The 16446-nt window shown below is 55.5% G+C and overlaps 2 protein-coding genes across 2 annotated transcripts in view; both read left to right on the top strand.

Annotated features, from left to right (window-relative positions):
• BRD4 (bromodomain containing 4) overlaps window positions 1-6025 on the top strand; it is a 53059-nt gene extending 47034 nt beyond the window's left edge. Inside the window, exons 18-24 of the mRNA XM_008576403.1 lie at window positions 11-106; window positions 2801-2913; window positions 3019-3181; window positions 3316-3446; window positions 3583-3788; window positions 3872-4145; window positions 4463-6025. Coding sequence (XP_008574625.1) covers window positions 11-106; window positions 2801-2913; window positions 3019-3181; window positions 3316-3446; window positions 3583-3788; window positions 3872-4145; window positions 4463-4531 — 1052 coding nt within the window. The 3' untranslated portion in view covers window positions 4532-6025. The remainder of the gene's footprint in view (window positions 1-10; window positions 107-2800; window positions 2914-3018; window positions 3182-3315; window positions 3447-3582; window positions 3789-3871; window positions 4146-4462) is intronic.
• Window positions 6026-9217: 3192 nt separating this feature from the next.
• Window positions 9218-14711, top strand: EPHX3 (epoxide hydrolase 3). Its single transcript, XM_008576386.1, has 7 exons — window positions 9218-9641; window positions 9780-9865; window positions 10544-10701; window positions 10809-10937; window positions 13480-13583; window positions 13674-13810; window positions 13997-14711. Exons 1-7 carry the CDS (start codon window positions 9399-9401, stop codon window positions 14220-14222), a joined length of 1083 nt encoding a protein of 360 aa, XP_008574608.1. The 5' UTR covers window positions 9218-9398; the 3' UTR covers window positions 14223-14711.
• Window positions 14712-16446: the final 1735 nt, after the last annotated feature.

Genomic DNA, 16446 nt, shown 5'->3' with positions numbered 1-16446 from the left:
CCACCCCCAGGTCAGCAGCCACCCCCGCCGCAGCCCGCCAAGCCTCAGCAAGTCATCCAGCATCACCCTTCACCCCGGCACCACAAGTCGGACCCCTACTCAACTGGTAAGTGGCCCCAGCCCCTGGGCTCTGGGGAGGCTGGTGCTGGATCCACAGTCTTGTCCTCAAGAAGCCAGGTTTTTATCTTGTGCCTAAGGCTTCAGTGGATTCAGAGCTGAGCCTCAGAGGCTCTGGGTAGCTGGAGGGGAGCTGAAAGGAGATGCATTGGTGCTTGCTGCAAGGTCTATTAGGTGTCTGTCTTACAAGCTGAGATCACCCAGAATAAGAGGCCACTTGGCCTTTCTCTTAGAACTCATGGTCAAGAGCATTACAATGCACCATGATCCCTGCTAGGTGGGGAAGCCAGGAGTCCCAGAGGGTGGCACCTGGTCCATCTCTGGGGTTCGGGGTAGGCTTCCTGGAGAAGGTGACCATAGGACAAGCAGGAGCTAACTTAGTAAACAGGGTGGGGAATGAGGGCCAGGCAGAGCCAGGGGCAGACCTGGGCAGTGGGGGCTATCTGGAAGTGGGGGCAGGCTCTGCTCTCAGCATTGTTAGGCAGGGCCAGGACCATGTTGGGGAGCACTGGGGCTGAAGCTTAAGGGTATCTCACAGCCCACGCAGGAATCGTCCCCATCTTCTGCTCCCAATCTCAGCACCACAGTCTCCCAAGTGAGCCACAGGCCTGCCCATTCTGCTCTCAATCTCTAGCAGTGGTCAAGCCATGCCCAGTCTCCTTTCCTGGGCACTTGTTTTTTAAGGGTTTGGGTAGAGGTTCCTGGACTCAGCAGTGTAGCCCATGCTGTCTGTTTTGGGGGTGCCCTGGGTGCTGCCTACAAATTGAACAAGTAGGCAGGGCCATGACTACTCATAAATTCAGCAGAAGTTGCCAGGTGCCAAGTGGCTTGCTGCATGCATGAACCAAGAGCAGCTGTTTCTTCTTCCTGGGAAAAACTGGTGTTGGGCCTGGTAGCTGTGCAGCTGTGCAGCTGTGCATGTTCTCACCCAGTTCTCAGGCCAGGCTTCCCTGCAGGGGAAGGTGATAGACTGGAGCTAGGGCAGGCCCCTTCTGGCTAACTCTGCTTCAAATCCCTGGGCCTCCACCCGAGCTCCTGCAGCCTGTATGGGGCATTGGGAGTGGTGTGAGTTGGAACCCAGCTGGAGGCTTTGGGCCAAAAGTCAAGTTGTTGGGCTCCCAAGGAGGCTCAGCGGGCATCCCTGGGCACACAGGCAGCTTTTAGGTGCCATTCCCGAACCACTGGGCCTTCCCTCTAAAGCCACCAGCAGGTGGGCGGTTCCTAAAACCCACAGGCCCAAGAGCCTGCTGTTGTCCAGGTCAGCAGCAGGTGCTCCTGAGGGCACTGCTCACATGGGTGGCTATCTCAGTCATGTGCCTGTGGATTGCTTGCAGGCTGGAACCGGGGCCTCTCAGCACTGAACAGGGATGGCAGTGTCCAAAGTGGTCCTGACTGATGGAGTCGAGGAAATGTCAAGACCAGCAAAACCAGCCACCAGGGCTGTGGGCTGTGGGCTGTGGGCTGCAGGGACAGGGTGGGCCTTGCTTCCATATGGGTTCTGAGCAACTGTGATGTCTTTTGGAGTGATGGGTGAGTTTTGGCTCTAGAGAGGGGTAGGAGAGTCCAACACACCTGGAGCCTTGTGGTCTGCCCCAGGCCTATGAAGATAGGTACCGCTGTCCAGGAGGCCCTCGAGGAGGTCAGTGAAGGGCTGGCACGTGAAGCCACATTAGATTGCTCAGTCTGAGGTAGGAGCAAGGGGATTGCAGAAAGGCAGCTTCCTCTTGTGGACAGTGTGGCTTGTCCTGAGTGGGAGCTAGCCAAAGTGTGGTGGGGCAGTGAGGCCCTTTTCCTGCGTGGATTCAAGCAAAGGGTTGTCAGTGTGTTGGATTGGCAGGACACAGCCCAGCTTGCTGCCAGTTCTGAGGCGCCAGCTCGCTGGGACCTAGGGCTTGGTTTCCTCCCCAGTAAAGCTGAGCAGTGGGTCTTCAGTGCTCTGTTGTTCCTTTCCCAAAGGCCCACAGCTGGGTTCTCCAGGGCTCCTTTGACCTGTACCAGGCATGTGGACCCCGTGACTGCCTGTGTCCCTCCCAGCCTTTGGTTGGATGCAGGTGGTGGGCTGGCTCACTTCCTGAAAGAGCCAGAGCCCCAGGACCTGTTCTACCTGCTCTGCCAAGGTGTGGAGGCCAGTTCTAGGCTTAACCCTCTGTGGGCACAAAGGCTGAGTCAGGGAGCAGGACCGGGAGCTGGCAGCCATCCTGATGGGCCAGCCCACATGGGGAGAAAGGCTGGGGCCTGGGTTGAGCTTTGTGGGGTTATCAATGTCCCTCATATTTAACCCAGGCCCCACTTCCAAGCCATCTGGAGAGGTTTTGAAAAGTGCTGCTACCCAGACCTCACCCGAGAACAAATGTATCAGGATCTGTGTCTTTCAAATGCCAGGACTAGTGACAGAAAGCCTCACTGCACACTGAGTTTGGGGGCATGACTGAGCAGTCGCACAAGCTGGACGAACTGGGGCATGTGTAGTGCTCAACCGCTGATCAGGGGGAGTTGTGTTCTCAGCAGGCCCAGTATCTTCTGTGGGTCTTCACTCTTTCTAGCCTGTCCTGCGGACCCTTGCCCCAGTGCCTGGCTGGCTGCATGCTCGTTCTACATCAAGTCTGTCCCTTTAGGCCCAAGTGTTCCAGGGTTGGTGGCCTCTACACCAGCCCCCTGATATGCTCCTTGTCCCCTCTCTTAGGTCACCTCCGCGAAGCTCCCTCCCCGCTTATGATACATTCCCCGCAGATGTCACAGTTCCAGAGCCTGACCCACCAGTCTCCACCCCAGCAAAACGTCCAGCCTAAGAAACAGGTAAAGGGTAGGGTTGGGCCATGGCCCCCAGGGCCAAGCACAGGCTGAGGCTGGGACTGGGGGCGTCCACCCGCCTCACCTCCCACCGTGCCTGTGCCATCCCAGGAGCTGCGCGCAGCCTCTGTGGTCCAGCCCCAGCCCCTGGTGGTGGTAAAGGAGGAGAAGATCCACTCACCCATCATCCGCAGCGAGCCCTTCAGCCCCTCGCTGCGGCCGGAGCCCCCCAAGCATCCGGAGAGCATCAAGGCCCCTGTCCACCTGCCCCAGAGTGAGTGCCCTCCCCACCCACAGCTGAGGCTCAGGCCCTCTGGCTTGTGCTGGATGTGAGCTTGCTGTGGGGCCGGTGGACCATGCCCTGCTGGGGGAAGGTAAGCTCAGGCCCATGGACTGTTTGTGTTCCAGGGCCCGAGATGAAGCCTGTGGATGTTGGGAGGCCTGTGATCCGGCCCCCTGAGCAGAATGCACCCCCACCAGGAGCTCCTGACAAGGACAAACAAAAACAGGAGCCGAAGACACCAGTTGCGCCCAAAAAGGTAGGGCCATTAGGCCTCTGAATGTCCTATGCCCCTTGTTCCAGGGAGGCACAAGGGTGGGCAGGTCCCACCCTGCCCTGCTGGCAAAACAGGTCCCTCACACACACACCCCTGCCCCCACTCCTCTGCCTTGCAGGACCTGAAAATCAAGAACATGGGCTCTTGGGCCAGCCTGGTGCAGAAGCATCCAACCACTCCATCCTCCACAGCCAAGTCATCGAGCGATAGCTTCGAGCAGTTTCGACGTGCTGCTCGGGAGAAGGAGGAGCGTGAGAAGGCCCTGAAGGCACAGGCTGAGCATGCGGAGAAAGAGAAGGAACGTCTGCGGCAGGAGCGAATGAGGTGGGTGGGGACTCCAGGTTGGGCACGGGAGCTCCCAGGACCACATCGGGCCTTGGGCTGACTGGGGGCCCTGCTGTGCCCAGGAGCAGGGAGGATGAGGACGCGCTAGAGCAGGCCCGGCGAGCCCACGAGGAGGCACGCCGGCGTCAGGAACAGCAGCAGCAGCAGCGGCAGGAGCAGCAGCAGCAGCAGCAGCAACAGCAGCAACAACAGCAACAGCAACAGCAGCAGGCGCAAGCAGCCGCAGTGGCTGCCGCAGCTGCCCCCCAGGCCCAGAGCTCCCAGCCCCAGTCCATGCTGGACCAGCAGAGGGAGTTGGCCCGGAAGCGGGAGCAGGAGCGAAGGCGCCGGGAAGCAGTGAGTTGGGGCCCTAGTGAGGACCTCTGGCAGGGTTCTACTGTAGAGGAGCTGGGATCCTGGACTCTGCTGGTCTGCATGGGCCAGCAGCTTCTGGGCTCAGAGGCTGTGCAAGCTCAGATTTAGATGGCCCGAGTGCCGTGAGGCTCCAGGTTGGGTGCTGAGGGAACAGAAGGGGTAGGGAAGGCTGGCGGCGGGTGGGTGGGAAGGCTGAGGGCCCAATGCTGGTGACTGGGCATTTGGGGAGGTAAGGTTTGGAAACGCAGAAGTGGCAGGGCACCCTGCCTCACTCCCTCCCTCCTTCCTTTCCCCTCCAGATGGCAGCTACCATTGACATGAATTTCCAGAGTGATCTATTGTCAATATTTGAAGAAAATCTTTTCTGAGAGCACCTAGGTGACCTCTGACTTTGATTTTCTGGCAAAACGTTGACTTTCCATAGTGTTAGGGGCGGCGGTGGAGGCGGTAGCAGCGGCCAGGGGGTGTCTCTGAACCTGGCCCTCCTGCATGCTATGCCCGGGGCGGGCCTGACGGGCAGCTGAGGATCGCAGAGCCTGTCTGCCTTACAGCCAGCCAGAGGGATGTCCCGCCACCCCCTCACAGGACATCAGCTCAGAGCACGCCTCGTGATGAGCAAGTGCCGGCCGGACCCGAGCCCTGCCTCCCCGTGTGCGGGGCAGAGTCCCTTCTCTCCGCCAAATGTCTACACAATATACACAGGACATCATTGCCACCGCCACCGTGACTGGCTTTCTGTCCCCAAGAACGTGACGTTCGTGACATCCTGCCCACCAGGAGTCCTTCCCCACACCCCAGCCATCGCCACCAGCTCCCAGGAGGCCAGGGCAGGCACGTGTGGGCTGGAGGCAGGCGAGGCACTGGCCCACCTCCTTGCTGGCACTGACTTTGCCTTGAACAGACCCCACCCCCTTCCCTGCCCCCACAAGCCTTTAATCGAGAGCCGCTCTCTGTGTTCGCTTGTGCAAAAGGGAATAGTGCCGTGGAGGTGTGTGTGTGTCCATGGCAATCGGAGCGAGGTGGATGTCCCATGCAAGTGTGTGGGTGGGCCTTGCCTAGGGAGTGAGGCCACCAACCAAAGTCAGTTTCTTCCCACCTGTGTTTCTGGGTTTTCTTTTTTTTCCTATATATATATTTTTTGTTGAATTCTATTTTATTTTTAATTCTTTCTTCTCCTCCAGACACAGTGGCACTGCTTATCTCCAAATGGTGTGATCGTCTCCTCATTGAGCGGCGGCTACCACCGCGCTGTGGGTAGTGTGTGACCGTGGCTGTACTGTATAGTGAACATAGTTGGCATATCTTTGTTTGAAGTTTGTTGGTGACTCCACCAAACAGGTGTAAAAGAAAAACTCAAAAAAAATCCATAAAAAAAAAAAACCCACAAAAAAACTGCCTATATTTTACTCAGTTTCAAACTTTATTAGTCTATTTTTAATTATTAAACCATAAAGCTGCGATTTCTTTTCCTTCCCCTCCCCAACCCCTCCATTTGTTGGCTTCTTCTTTGTTTTTTAATGTCAAATCTGTTTTGTGTTGTTTTTTTTTTTTACCAAGAAAGGAAGGGCCAGGGGACGAGGTGGGCACCCGGCACTGGAGGGTCGCAAACTGAGGCAGAGGCTCCCCTGCCCAGCACTTGGCCCCAACTAGCCGGTTGCTCTTTCTCACACTTTTTTTTTTCCTTAATTTTATAATCGGGGCCCTTGTTGAGGTTATGCGTGCCATGAGAACCCACTCTACACCACGATGCTGGTGCCTCAGTGTTGGCCAAACTCTGGAGTCACTGACTGGTTTGACTTTCATACGGGGAATATGCATTTGGTCTGTACTGATCATGGAATAAACACATCTCTCTTTTTTAATGCTGGCGTCTCCCTGACATTTCTTTGTGAACCAACTGTTGCCTAGGCTAGGCCCAGGGGCCCTTTCCCCGGACCCCAGACCACCTCTGTACAAGAACTACCATCAGGGGCCACGTAGCTCCTCTCTTGTGGCCTATCCCTGTCTTCCTTGTGGCAGGAGCTGCTCAGACTCATAGCTGCCAGTCCAAGCTGAAGCTGTGCCAGGTGGGTGCCGTGCTCCAGCAGAACCCTGGCCAAACTCCAGACAGTATTCTTTACCCTCCTCCATCTTGGTCCCCCACTCACCAAAGGACTTGGGCCACTTCTCTCACCTGATTTTCTTTACCTAACTCCATTCATTTAAGCTCAGGGTTAACCAGATTTTCTTAGATCCAAGCATACATCCTCCCAAATTGGATACTCACCTCCCATGCACGTACACACGCAGGCATGGAATGCCCGAGAAAGTCCACCAATGGCCTCCCTGCCAGCCCTGCCTGTGTGCCCACCTATATGCACATGCCCCAGCCACAAGGCAGGGGTGGCACCTGAGAACAGTTCCTAAGGTGTAAGATACAAATATATAATTTATATATATGCAGAGACAAATGGAAACATTTCTAGCACTGTTTATGAGCCCACATCCCCCTTTTTCAACCTCAAAGGTCCTTTATTGTCTTGTGCTTGGGATCTGCCAAACCTCCCAGCAAGGTTATAGTTCAGGCATCCAGCCAGAGGCCCTCCCACTTCCTCAGTGTCCCTGCCCACCCCAGGCACTTCCCCATACTCCACTGTGCCAGTTCACGTGTGACATATTTTGGTTCTTTGGGGTTTCTTTCATATCCCACCCCCTTGTTTCTGTTCCTTGTTTTGTTCAGAAACTTCCCCAGGCTGTGTCCAATTGTTGAGTTGGAGAGATAGTTTTGTCTGCACCTTCCTGCTAAAGATTTAACTCTGCTATGGCCTTCTCCACACCTCCATGATGGGTGTTTCTCTAACTGGGTTGTAATTAGAACTGGGATCTATTTAATTTCTCCAGCCATTTCCCAATCCCACCCACAGTACTAGAAATTTTAGTCTTATACAAGAGTAAGAGGTGTGTACAAGCCCCACTGTACTGTATGCACGGATCGCTTGGCCAACAATTATGTCAGTGAATCTGAGACTTGTATTAAACACTTTAGACATTTGTAGAAGGGAATTCGTAGACTTTTCACTTATATACTAAAGGGTTTTTTTTTTTTTTTTTTTTTTGGTGCAGTTCTCATTGCAAAAATAAACATTTGTACTGAATATAAAGTTACCCTCTTGTGACTACTGCTGTCTTTGTTTGAGGGAGGGTTGAGAGGAGGGGGTGAGGTGGGGCGGGGGTCAGTGTTAGAAGGGAGATCACCAGACACTCATCATCCATACAGCCAGATTAGAGGACTCAGGAGAGATCCTGGGAACTTCAAGTTGTCAGGTAACTGATTTGATGAAAACTCTTAAGGAAACTAAAGCTGTGATAAAAGGCTAACTATGCAAGAAAAGAAACAAGTGATGAAGTCTAGGGAGGTCAAAAGTTTGTACAACGTAAGCAGCGTAATTGTAATGTCTATTCGACTCTGAGGCACACGGTTTACAGAGGCATAAAGACATACAAGTTTTTACCTTTAAAGTAGCTATCCATGGACTTAACTGTGGTCCCAGGGCAGCACGTTTAGCAGCCCAGACAATACAAAGATATATGGGTAACAGTGGAAGGGGGGGTGGGAGGTGACAAGGAACAGGTGGAGTTTTTAAAGTTAGAGGAAACCAATAGAGAAAAAGGAAATGGCTCGTTCAGTGATGATAGACAGTCAATGCCCCAAATTGGTAAATCAGGAAGTAATCACAGAAGCACATTTAGAGATAACTTATGTAACTCCCAGAAGAAAGCTAAAAGCGTCCAAGGGAGGAAGGAGAGGTGGAGCCATAGGTAGCTGCTTTTCTCCGTAAGTTCTTCTGGATTGCTGTTTAGCCAGATGTTTGGTTTTAGGCAAATGACTTCATCACCGAATTACAGGAATCTGTAATAGACGGATGTGATAATAGTAATAGGGTTGCTATAAGGGTTAAATGATGGGCTTCCCCAAGATGTTTAAGCATCTTAGGGGAAGGTTGCAAAATAGAAGGAAGAAGTTGGCTTCTAGCAGGGACAAGGCTCTGTGACCCCGGGGCCCATCACGCCCGGCCTGGCCCGGCCCTGCTTCCTCTCGGGGAGAAGGCCAGTGACTCAATCGGCCCGCTCCTCCCCAGCCGGGCCTGCCCTAGGAGTCAGGCTCTCCCCGCTTCTATTGACCGCCATCTGCGGAGCTTGGGTCTCAACACCTGCCAACTGACTCCCGGGCCAGAACCTGTCGTTTGGACATCAGTGCCGCCGCCGTCCAACCACAGCCGTGCAGGGGCGGGTCGGTGGGTTCGCTGGGCCGACCGGAGACGGCGCCGGGCCAAGGGCGCTGGACCCGCCGTTGGAACCAGGGCTGGGTGAAGGTGCTGCCAGGTCTCTCGGAGCCAGGCCGGGGGGAGGGTCGAGCGCTCTGGGGCAGGGAGCTCCCGGGGGCGGCGGCCGGGGCTCCCAAAGCCTCTTCAGGCCGCTGCGGCCGCCCTCGCCTCGCTCTTCCTCCCAGCCGTAGCATTGCCTGTCCGGTTCTTCCGCTTCCGGTTCCGCCTGACCGGACATATTAGGTTCTGGCCCCGCCCCCCGTCTCATTGGCCCGGCTCCAGACCGACCGCCAGCGTATTGGTCCGGCTCCCGCCCCCAAGCCATTGCAGCCCAGTCTCCGGCCTTCTCCGCCCAATGTTCGGCCCCACCCCTTCTAGGCTCCACCCACGCACCGCCCACTCTCACGAGCCACGCCCCTATCCGTTACAACACTCCTTTCCGGCTCGTAGGCCGCACCTACTCTGCATATGCCACGCCCACTAGCCCCAGGCTCCTCCCATTTCACCCAGGGCCCCCTCCCCCCGGTTCGCCCGGGTTCCCAATCTCCCTCTTGTCTTTGGACCCCCCCACCCGCGGCGGGAGTCCCACCAGGGCACCTCCTAGGCCCCGCCCACTGTTCTTTTCCCCCAAAGCCCCTCCCCAGCCACCATCCTCGCAAGAGCCGCCCCCGCATCCGAGCCTTGTTCCCTGTCCCCGTCGCGCCCAGGTGTTTACCTGGCACTTAGGTGAGTCGTGCGCGGTGGTGGTTTCGGTCTGAGCCGCCCGCCTCTTCCCTCGGCGCGTACTGCAGGCCCCGACGTCACGGAGGGGCTCCGGACCAAAGGCGGTGGGCACCCTAGCCCGGATCCCGCCTCGCCGCTGCTGCGGGTGTCCCCGACCCAAGCCCCCGACCGCAGCGCCGCCGCCGCCGTCGTCCCGGAGCGCGGCGACATGCCCGAGCTGGTGGTGACGGCGCTGCTGGCGCCGTCGCGCCTGGCGCTGCAGCTGCTGCGCGCTTTCACCTGGAGCCTGGTGTACGCGGCGGCGCTGCTGGCGGCGGCCGTGTACGGAGGCATTGCGCTCGCGCACGTGCTGTGCCGGCCCCGGCGCGGCTGCTGCGGACGCCCCCGGCGCGCGGCCCCCGCCTGTCGGAGCGACCCCGCGCTGGGCGAGCACTGCTTCCTGAGCCTCAAGGTGAGTGCGTGGGGACGGCGAGCAGGGAGGGAGCGGCTGGATCCAAATTCGGGTCGGCGCAGAGGGTCGGGGGTCGGGGGCGGGGGGCTCAAGCCTAGGGGGGAGAGGTTGCCAGGCCTCAGACAGTGTCCTCTCCAGAGCTCGGGCCTGCGCCTGCACTATGTCTCCGCTGGACGTGGCAATGGGCCCCTCATGCTGTTTCTACACGGCTTCCCCGAGAACTGGTATGTCTGGGACGCACGGGACTGGAGGCGGGTGGAGCTCGGACCGCTAGGGCACCCGGGGGCGGGCGCAGAGCGTATGCAGTCGCCCCTTGGTATCCGTGGAGGATTGGTTCCAGGACCTCCCTCGGATACCAAAACCCGCAGATGCTCAAGTCCCTGATAGAAAGTGGCTTAGTATTTGTGTATAACCTGTGCACATCCTCCCGTAAAGAAAGATTTAAATCATCTCTTATTACACCTAATGTAATGTAAATGGTATGTAAATAGTTGTTATACTGTATTCTTCAGGGAATAATGACAAGAAAAAATAGTCTGTACTTGTTCAGTACAGACGCAATTGTTTCTCGAATATTTTTGATCCATGGTTAGTTGAATCCACAAATGCACAACCCATCGATACTGAGGGCCGGCCGACTGTAGGGCCCAGATGGTGCAAGGGGGCAAGGTGACTGCCCTGGGACAACAAGATCTGTAGGCCCTGAAGGGATGGGACTAAGGGGTGCTGAGGCCGAGGCTGCCCTGGATCCAGGATGCAGCTGGCCTCTGCCTGGCTTCTCTATTCTCCCTTCTGGGAAGTCCAGAGCAGGAAGGTGGGGTTGCCAAAGGTCCTTGCTGGGCATAGGGTGGAAGAGCAGCCCACGGGCCCTGACTCAACCTCTGTCCCCACCCACCTGGCAGGTTCTCCTGGCGCTACCAGCTCCGGGAGTTCCAGAACCGCTTCCACGTCGTGGCTGTGGACCTGCGTGGCTATGGCTCCTCGGATGCTCCACGGAACGTGGACTGCTATACCACCGATCTGCTGATGGCAGACATCCAGGATGTCATCCTGGGCCTGGGTGCGGACATCCTGCACAGGCCCATCTCTCAGTGCTTCTGCCCTGCTGGGACCCACCTCCCCCACCCCTACCTGGCATCTCACTTACAGCAGCTCCTCTGACCTCAGGTTACTCCAAGTGCATCCTCGTGTCCCACGACTGGGGTGCTCTCGTCGCCTGGAATTTCTCCATCTATTACCCTTCCCTGGTCGAGAGGATGGTTGTGGTCAGCGGTGCCCCCATGTCGGTGTACCAAGGTGTGTTGGGGAGTCTGGGACACTTGGAGGTGCCCATGTGTGGGAGCGTGTGTCTGTGTTTACACTTCTCTGTCCACCTGTCAACACGCCAGGGGCTGGGGGTGCAGCAGTGAACCTGGGTCCCTTCCCCATGGCATTCCTCCATCTAAAGGAGTAACCCACATTTTTGAGCACTTACAGGTAAGGGAACCTGCATACAGTCACCTACTCAAGGCTCCTGGGCTTATGAAAGTGTTACTATTCCCATATTACAGTTGGGGGGAACTGAGGCAAGGAAAGTTAAATGGCTTTCTTCTGGCAGGAAAGACATAGACAACTAAACAACTGCAATAGCATGAGATGCTGTCTCTGGTTACCCAATGCTTGTCACAGCACCTGATTCTTTTTTTCAATTGAAAAATAGTTTAAGGGCCGGCCCGTGGCTCACTCGGGAGAGTGCGGTGCTGAGAACACCAAGGCCCCGAGTTCGGATCCTATATAGGGATGGCCGGTTAGCTCACTTGGGAGAGCGTGGTGCTGACAACACCAAGCCAAGGGTTAAGATCCCCTTACCAGTCATCTTTAAAAAAAAAAAAAGAAAGAAAAATAGTTTATTATGTATATTTATGGAGTAGAGTTGAATAACAATACTTGTGTACAATGTGTGACACTCATATCAGGATAATTAGCATGTTAATCATTATGAAACATAATCATTCCTGGTGTCCATTAACCAATTTCTAACTCCCCTCCTCCCTTCCGCCTTCTAGTAACCATAGTTCTGTTCTCTCCTGAAAGTTCAAGATGTTATTATGATCGTCCTTCCTTCCTTCCTTCCTTTTGCTCTCACCTATGAGTGAGGACACGCAATATTTCTCTTTTTGTACCTGGCTTGTTTCACATAACATAATTTTCTCTAAGTACATCCATGTTGCCGCAAATGGCAGAATTTCATTCTTTTTTATGGCTGAGTAGTATTTCATTGTGTATATATACCACATTTTCCTTATCCAGTTGTCCATCGATGGACATTTAGGTTGGTTCCATGTCTTGGCTATTGTAAATAGAGCTGCAATAAACATGGGAGTGCAGGTATCCCTTTGACACGATGGTTTCTGTTCCTTTGGGTGTATAGCCAGTAGTGGGATTGCTGGATTGTATGGAAGATCCATCTGTAGTTATTTGAGGAAACGCCATACCATTTTCCATAAAGACTGCACCAATTTACAGTCCCACCAATAGTGCAGAAGTGTCCCTTTTCTCCTCATCCTCACCAGCATTTGTTATTCTGTCTTTTTTAAAATAGGTGGTCTGACTGGAGTGAGATGATATCTCAGTGTGGTTTTGATTTGCATTTCCCTGATTAGTGACATTGGCATTTTTTCATATACTTCTTGGCCATTTGTATGTCTTCTGTTGAGAAATGTCTATTCCATTCATTTGCCCATTTTTAAATCACATTATTTGTTTTTTTACTGTTAAGTTGTTTGAGTTCCTTGTATATTCTGGATACTAATCCCTCGTTGGATGCATAGTTTGCAAATATTTTCTCCCACTCTGTAGGTTGTCTTTTCACTCTGTTGATTGTTTCCTTTGCTGTGCAGAAGCTTTTCAGTTTGATACAATCCCATTTGTTTATTTTTTTCTTTTGTTTCCTGTGCTTTTGGGATCTTATTCATAAAGCCTTTGCCCAGTCCTACATCCTGAAGTGTTTCCACTGTTTTCTTCTAGGAGTTTTATAGTTTCAGGTCTTATATTTAAGACTTTAATCCACTTTGAGTTTATTTGGTATATGGCTAGATGTATAGGTCTAGTTTCATTCTTCTGCACATGGATGTCCAGTTTTCCCAGCAGTCCTTTCCCCAATGTGTGTTCCTGGTGTCTTTGTCAAAGTTCAGTTGGCTGTAAGTACATGTGTTGATTTCTGGGTTCTCTATTCTGTTCCATTTTATTCTAAATTAAAATCAGGTCTGTGACATCACCTGATTTTAATTCCCAGTATTGTAGTCGTAACTGTGCATGTGCACTCACTCTTTATTTTGGGGGGTGACTGGCTGGTATGTGGATCCAAACCCTTGACCTGGTTTTATAAGACCACGCTGTAACCAACTGAGCTCCCAAGCCAGCCCTCTCTCTTTCTTGTTATTGTTGTTTCTTATCTGTCTTCCCCCTTAGACTGTCAGCTCCCCGAGGACAGGGAGTTCTGTCTGTCCCATTCACTGTTATGTCTCCAGGGTCTAGAACAGGGCCTGGCACACAGTAGGTGCCCAATAAATGTTGGTTGAATGGAGCAGGACAAATGTATCCAGGCCTGAGCGGGGGAAGCATCTCAGTGGCTGTGGGGGCTCCTGAGAGCTGCCGAGGGAGGTACCCTCATTCTGTGGACACAGTGACCACCTGGCAAGGGGAAAGCTAGTGCTGGGGCCAGCAGGGTGTCTTCATAGACTCAGGCAGGCAGTGGTGGCATTCCTGAGACCCATGTGCCTGACCTGGGTGTGTGCAGGGGTGTGGGACCACCCCAGGCTCAGGCCCCACGTCCGTACCCCCAACCCCATCACCCCAGACTACTCTGTGCGCCACATCGGCCAGCTCTTCCGTTCGAACTACATGTTCCTGTTCCAACTTCCCTGGCTACCTGAGAAGTTGCTGTCCATGTCTGACTTCCAGGTACAGGGGGTGAAGGCCTGGGGGTGGGGAGATAGTGGGTTGGGACTGGGCAGCCTGGGCACTGAGGCTAGAGTCCTGCTGTGTGTCCAGATCCTGAAGACCACCCTCACCAACCGCAAGACGGGCATTCCACACCTGACCCCCAACGAGCTTGAGGCCTTCCTTTATGACTTCTCACAGCCTGGTGGCCTCACTGGGCCCCTCAACTATTACCGGAACCTTTTCAGGTGAGACCAGCCCCGGGGGGGGGGGGGGGGGGGGGGGGGGGGGGGGGGGGGGGGGGGGGGGGGGGGGGGGGGGGGGGGGGGGGGGGGGGGGGGGGGGGGGGGGGGGGGGCGGGGGGGGCGGGGGGGGGGGGGTGGGGGGGGGCGGTTTGCAGCCATCCTTCTGCCTATCTGTCTGCTTTGCCACAGGAACTTCCCCCTGGAGCCCCAAGAGCTGGCTACACCCACGCTGCTGCTGTGGGGAGAGAAAGATCCCTACTTGGAGCCGGGGCTGGTGGGAGCCATCGGCAGCCGCTTTGTGCCAGGCCGGCTGGAGGCCCACATCCTGCCAGGCGCAGGGCACTGGATCCCACAGAGCAACCCTCAGGAGATGCACCAGTACATGTGGGCCTTCTTGCAAGACCTGCTGGACTAGTGGCCCTCGGGGGGCTTGCCAGGTGCACAGGCACACAGACACTTGGGAACATACCCGCCATCTGCATGTGCCTGGGAGTCCAGACAATGTACATACATGAACAGACTCCTGGATCACCCACAAGCATGGGACTCCTAGATCGCACAAAAATGTATCTATGGGTGCTTCCAGGCACCAACCCCTATGCTCACACACAGGCGAGGGTATGTACACGTGTGAGCAAGCACTTTGACCCTGGGAACTGGTGTGCCTCTCCTCCATGAAGCCAGTGTCCTACCTACCCCCTCCTGAGGGCCCCACTCTTGCCCAAGTCAGCCCTCCTGGTTGTACAAACCGCAGACTGGCCTTCCTGTTTCTGGCTTGCACCTCCAGTCTGGGTCTTAAGCTAAATGCCACTGTGTTCAATACAGTATTGCCAGCCACATCTGGCTGCTTCAATTTAAATGTAAATTAATTAAAATGAAACACAATTAAAAATGAAGTGCCTCAGTCACACTAGCCATATTTCAAGCGCACGATTGCCACATTAGTGCAAAGTGCTATTTAGACAGTGCTGATGAGGCTGTTCGTGTCTGAAGAGTAGGGGGCCTTCCTGTCTCACTCCTGACAACCTCACCATGGGAGAACCCCCACGGGCAGGCAGGTGGGTGTGCAGAGTGCTCTCCAGCCAGGCCCAAGGCAGCTCCCACCTCCCACAAACCCCCTCCCTGTCGTGACCCCAGGCCTTGTCAGGTCAAGTGCTCTTGCCCCAGCATGGGCTGGCCTGTCTCAGATCCCTCGGCAAACAGCTTTTGGCTCTGTTAGGATATGCGAGATTCTGGACTCAGCACCGGAAGTGACCAGCTCCACGAATGACCATCTGGAATCTGAGAACTGCCCCTCCAGCTCCTGGAATCTTCTCCAAATTAGCTGCAGTTTCTGCTGACTGTCTGGAGATCTCTGGCTCCAGCTTCCAAACCAGGGGTTTACAGATGGAAGGTGGACCAGGGTTGGCGGGTTAGCTCAGCTGGTTAGAGTGCAGCCTTGGAACACCGAAGTCAACGATTTGGATCCCCGGAGTGGCCAGCCCACCCGCGCCCTCACCAAAAAAAGACCCATGAGAAAGAGCATCAACTTCTATTTCCCTGGCTTTTGCCTGGCCTTTAGGGGGAGTGTCATCCCCAGCAATGTAAGGACCCAGGGGATCTGAGAAATACATTCTCCTGTCTTTGGGGTGGGACTGCCTGCCGGTCATCCCCCCGTGCCCTCATTTGTCCCCAACGTAACATCTTTTCCCTAAACATAGGTGCCAGGCACTGCTCTAGGTCATAAGAATAGAGTGTGAACCAGAGACACAGCCGCCCAGTTCTGGAGTTGACAAAGGAGTAGGGAGCTATGGGAGTTGGTGACAGGCCTCACGTGAAGCTTCCCTGAGCAACCACGGGTGGGACCCTAGTCAGGGACACACTTTCCCAGGAGTGGGAAGCAGGAAATAGGAAGGCCTAGGCGAAAATAAGCGTGGGCTCTTGGAGCAGCAACGTGGAGGCCGGTGGCTGCAGACGCAGCGGGAGCCAGGAGACGGCCGGGGGCTGCCAGGAGTTTGGATCTGGTTCGCAAGGGGAGCCGGGGAGGGTTTTCAGCAGGGCAGGGACATGGTTTGCATGTTGAAGAGCTCCCTGCGGCGGCTGGACAGTCGCACGAGAGAACGCGGGCAGGGCGGCAGGCGAGGACCGCGCGTGGCTTCAGCCCGGGGCGAGGCAGGGACCTCCGGGATCGGCCCACGCGGGGCCCCGGCCAGGGTGGGAGCAGCGCCCCCCCGGGGCGGGGAGGCCTGCGGACAGGACACGGACGGTTGCCGGGGTGACGGGGGAAAGGTTGATGGTTGACCAGGACTTGTAGCGGTTACCTGGGTGACCGGAGGGGCCCAGGCAAAGGCTGACAGGAGGCCTAGAGCTGTTGCTGGGGCAACGCGGGTCCGCTGACGGTTACCAGGGTAACGAGAAGGCGCGGTCTTCCGCCTCTGCGGGGGCCGGCGGGAGGGAGGCGGGGTCTTTTGGAGGAAGAGATCGCGTTGATTGGACAGAGTCCTAGCTAATGAGCCAATAGAAACTCGTGGCTCGGCCGAGGCCTGCCTTCCCCAGCCTGAGCCAATCCGGGAGAGTCTTTCTTCCAGCACAAGGGGCTCAGCGCGCGCAACTCTTCGGGCTGCAGCCGGGACCTCTAGGGCTCTGGCTGGGGCTCCTCT

The sequence above is a fragment of the Galeopterus variegatus genome, unplaced genomic scaffold, assembly GCF_000696425.1.
Source record: "Galeopterus variegatus unplaced genomic scaffold, G_variegatus-3.0.2 Scaffold1344, whole genome shotgun sequence".
In the NCBI taxonomy this organism is placed as follows: domain Eukaryota; kingdom Metazoa; phylum Chordata; class Mammalia; order Dermoptera; family Cynocephalidae; genus Galeopterus; species Galeopterus variegatus.
This window is presented reverse-complemented; position numbering and strand designations above follow the sequence as displayed.